A 3834-nucleotide genomic window follows, 5' to 3' on the forward strand; every position below is an offset into this window, starting at 1 on the left:
CTCCGTACCCAAAATTCAAAAAGGCTATCTTTCTCACCTCGAATTTGGCGTTTTCCACATCTTCACTTCTGGAAACGTACTTCCTCCTTAAAAAAGATTTATAGTCCATGATGCAATCCGGCGTTATCCCGTAGCTTTTTACGTTACTCAGATGGCTATCTCTCAAAATTAATTCCCAATCTTGAGGAGTTTCAATTGTTTCATGACAGTCAAAATACTTTTGAATGCAGCCAAATCGCCTGTCACAAATGGAGTAAGAATGTCCCTCCAACAAAAATTTAAGGTCAATTCGCAAAAACACTTCTTCTTTTATGAGGTATTCCAGAAAAAAGAATAAATAGCACTCTTTAAACTGTGATGGAGAATTATCTGACCAAAGTATAAGGTGATGAAATGGTCCATATTTTTCATGAAGTATTTTCAATAGGTAGCTCAGCAAGGATACTACCTCGTTTGGACCACATCCCCCAATGGTTTCATCGTAAAAAAAACAGTGTATTATGTCTTCGTTTGCACAGTAGATTCCAAAAAGGTTCGTTTTTAGTTTTCTGGCATAATGAGAGTCTTGCGAAGAAACCTTTGGTGTCGGCAACACCTAAGTATATAACAAATACAAACAACTGTTAGATGAGATGAACCGTTCATGCATAGATAAAGTACTTAAATATAAAACATTTGATTCAAGCCGGGTAAAGTTAGGGCTCCAGCTCGCAATATGTTGCATTATTTATATTTTTGGCATTGGACAAACCTTATGGTAATCCATTTGTAGTGTAAGAACCTTTGGTAACATAATGCGTTTAAGGCTTGTTTGTCTCAAATGTCGGGTTCACAGAGGTTATTATGGGTAAGTGAACTTTTTTTTTAATGGCAATTTGGAGCGGGCAATGGGCATTTTGTAGTAAAAGAAAACAAACTAAAAAAATCTAGATGTTACTGAAATGACGCAGGCAATTCAAGGTAATTTTGTATATTACTTTTTAACCAGAATTTTCCGAAAATCCCGCAATCACGTTTTTATCTACGTTTCGATTGCAACAGGCGTCACTTGTATTACTGTTGCCCTTTGCGTGAAATCACGACAGGTCATTTCCTCACCCCATACGTACGAGAAAGAAAGAGCTGTCAAGGAGTTCCATGCTATCACAATCAATATTTGTCCATTTTTGTATTTGAATCTAACGGCACAGAGTTCATCATCCAAATTAATGACATTTGTTGTGATCAATTAGCTTCGTCGAGTCTTGGCGTTACTAGAACACTTGAACTTAAGTGTGGATGTCAACAGCTTCCTGCGTCATTATAAGAGAATTCAGAGCTAGACTATTCTGTACAGAAGAGAAACCCTTTAAAAGAAAGAAAAGCCCAAAAAGGTTTAAGAAATGACTCAGAGGAGTACTGATGAATTCTCCGAATCGTTTGCCTGCAGAGAGCAGTGGTCCAGATGAGATTGACCTAGATGACTTGGTATACACATTTGATGTGACTAGACCATGGCATTATTTCAAACTAGGATATCCAGTAGCAAGCTCAGTGGAAAAAGGGAGAAAGACCTTGAAAGGTAACAGCAGGTTGATGAGGATTTACGTGCCAAAGAGAAAAAAACCCACATGGCGTAAGAATGCACCATTTAAGGCCTTGGATCAGATTAATTTTACATGCTGCGACCGTGGTTGCCTCTTAAAGGAAGGCATAAACAGAACTAAAGTTATTATTCGAGGACAAAGGAACATGGTTCACAGAAAACCATATAATGAACAAAATTATTTATTCTCAAAACTCATGGAGGTTACATTGACATTTCGTGGGGTGAGGAAAATAAGGTATCACGTACCCAAACTTGGAAAGGTGTGCAGAACGGCATTCAGAAAGGTGTATGGCATTTCTAAAAGCAAAATTGAAGTCCTGCTGAATAAAATCGACCTAAGGGGACCATCAGTAGAACCTGACAAAAGGGGACAGAAGACGCCTCGGAAACTTTTACCTGCAGCAAGGAATGCGGTCATAGACTTCATACTTTCCTACGAGGCAACAGAATCACACTATGGAAAGTCACGAACACGGTGCAAAAAATACTTCAACTCAAACATTTCGATGCGTCAAATGTGGTCTGAATTTGTCCGCTTGCACCCCCGTTTGCAAACAACCAGTTTGAGAAAGAGAAATAAGGGACCTGTCATTAGTTTTTCAGCGTTTCGAAATGTATTTAATAGCAATTTGAAAGACGTGCTTAGTTTTAGAAAAGCAAGGCTTGACACGTGCCAAGTGTGCGACAAAACTATGAATAGAATGGGCCATCTGATGGCCTTAAGAAAACGCACTTTGAGTCAGGATGACGAATTGCAGGATCTAAAATCTTTCAAGAGCGCGCACCTCAGAGAAAGCGAGATTAGATTTGCATCCCTTAAATACGACGAAACAGTTCTTGCATCAAAGGTCTAATTTTGTGTAAAGAGTACGGTTCAAAAGGTACGCAATAAATAACGGAGAAGCTAGGCTCGAGTTATGTCATGTCTGATGTAAGAGCAATTTAACATTGGGATTACGTGAAACGGCAAACGGCAGGCTGCTGCACGCTTCCCATAAAAGTATGAAAATTATCTTATTCTTTAACTCTTCTCTCTCTTTTCAGAAGTTACTTGATACACGATCGTCAACAGGCAGGAAATAACCTTTCATTTTTGACAAAACACAAATTTAGAGTGACGTCTGTTTGTAAAGGCGATACTTTATTGTTAAATGACTTCACGCGAACGTCGTGGTGACGGTGAAAAATCTTTATATATTTTATCGACGATCGCGCAAAATCAATTACGGATTTTTTAACCTTTACTACCGAAATGCAAATTTATTTATAATGTTCGATTTGCCAAAAAAAAAGTTTTCGGAGTCACAATCTCTAAAATCGGCACCCTAATTCTGAAAATCGATCTTGTTGAGTCCTTATCATAGAGTAGGAACATCGCTTCGGACATAAAAACTAAAACAATTTTAATAATCCCGAAGAACTTCAGGCTTGATTGGGACAAAAAGCCGGTCACTTTAGTTAGTTCATAGCCGTGCCAGGGGCTGGCCTTCAAACTAATGGAGATGATTCTCGTCCCCTTAAGGGTCTCACGGTGTTTAGGACAACAATTCCATATTTTAAGCTCCTTATGTATCTTGTATGTTTTCATAAAAAAAGGCGTAGTACATTAAAAATTACCGACGAGAATAAGATAAGAGATAAGATCAACTTTATTTATCCACGCTAGCCTAATTCAACACTGAGCTGGTTTCCAATAGGAGCGTTCCTTAGTAAATAAATTACGGTATCAGAAGAAATACTTAAAAGTACGTATGTTAAGGTGTGTTTATCAATATTTATCTTGTTAAATTACAGCACTAAGGAAAAATTCTAATGTAAATTTTTAAAGTTACAAATCAATTTTAAGAATTACTATTTAATAACCATTGTCACTACTATTTTAACTACTATTTAAAAATTATACTTCTACGGAATACTACGGAAGAAATAGGTTTACAACTCAAATTTACGTGAATGATGGACAAAATTTGACTAAGAATACATAGAACAACGTTACTCATGAACTTCATGAACGAGGGGAGCGATTCACAACTGCGAGCGTCGTTTCCTTCTTAATGCATGCCTCGCTGCCCCACGTATTTTGTAAAACTCTCTAAAAAAAAACGAAAAAAGCCTGGAGGCGTTTGCCATTCTGTGTTCACGGAGATTCTGGCATACAGTCACACACCACTTCTCCATTCAAGCCTGCAGCAGACATCATTGGCGAGTTTTCTTGTCATCATTATCTTCAACGTATGCACTTGTAA

General features: G+C 37.7%; 1 protein-coding gene across 1 annotated transcript; it reads left to right on the top strand.

Moving 5' to 3' along the window:
- The first annotated feature begins 870 nt into the window (after positions 1-870).
- On the top strand, positions 871-2481 carry LOC137985340 (uncharacterized). Its single transcript, XM_068832926.1, has 2 exons — positions 871-960; positions 1233-2481. The coding sequence occupies exon 2, from the start codon at positions 1402-1404 to the stop codon at positions 2440-2442; it is 1041 nt and encodes a 346-aa protein (XP_068689027.1). The 5' UTR covers positions 871-960; positions 1233-1401; the 3' UTR covers positions 2443-2481.
- The last annotated feature ends 1353 nt before the right edge of the window (positions 2482-3834 follow it).

Source organism: Montipora foliosa, chromosome 14, assembly GCF_036669935.1.
Source record: "Montipora foliosa isolate CH-2021 chromosome 14, ASM3666993v2, whole genome shotgun sequence".
Classification (NCBI taxonomy): domain Eukaryota; kingdom Metazoa; phylum Cnidaria; class Anthozoa; order Scleractinia; family Acroporidae; genus Montipora; species Montipora foliosa.

Coding starts and splice junctions, on each gene's coding strand:
- LOC137985340 (XM_068832926.1), top strand. CDS start 1,402: ATGAATTCTCCGAATCGTTTGCCTGCAGAGAGCAGTGGTCCAGATGAG.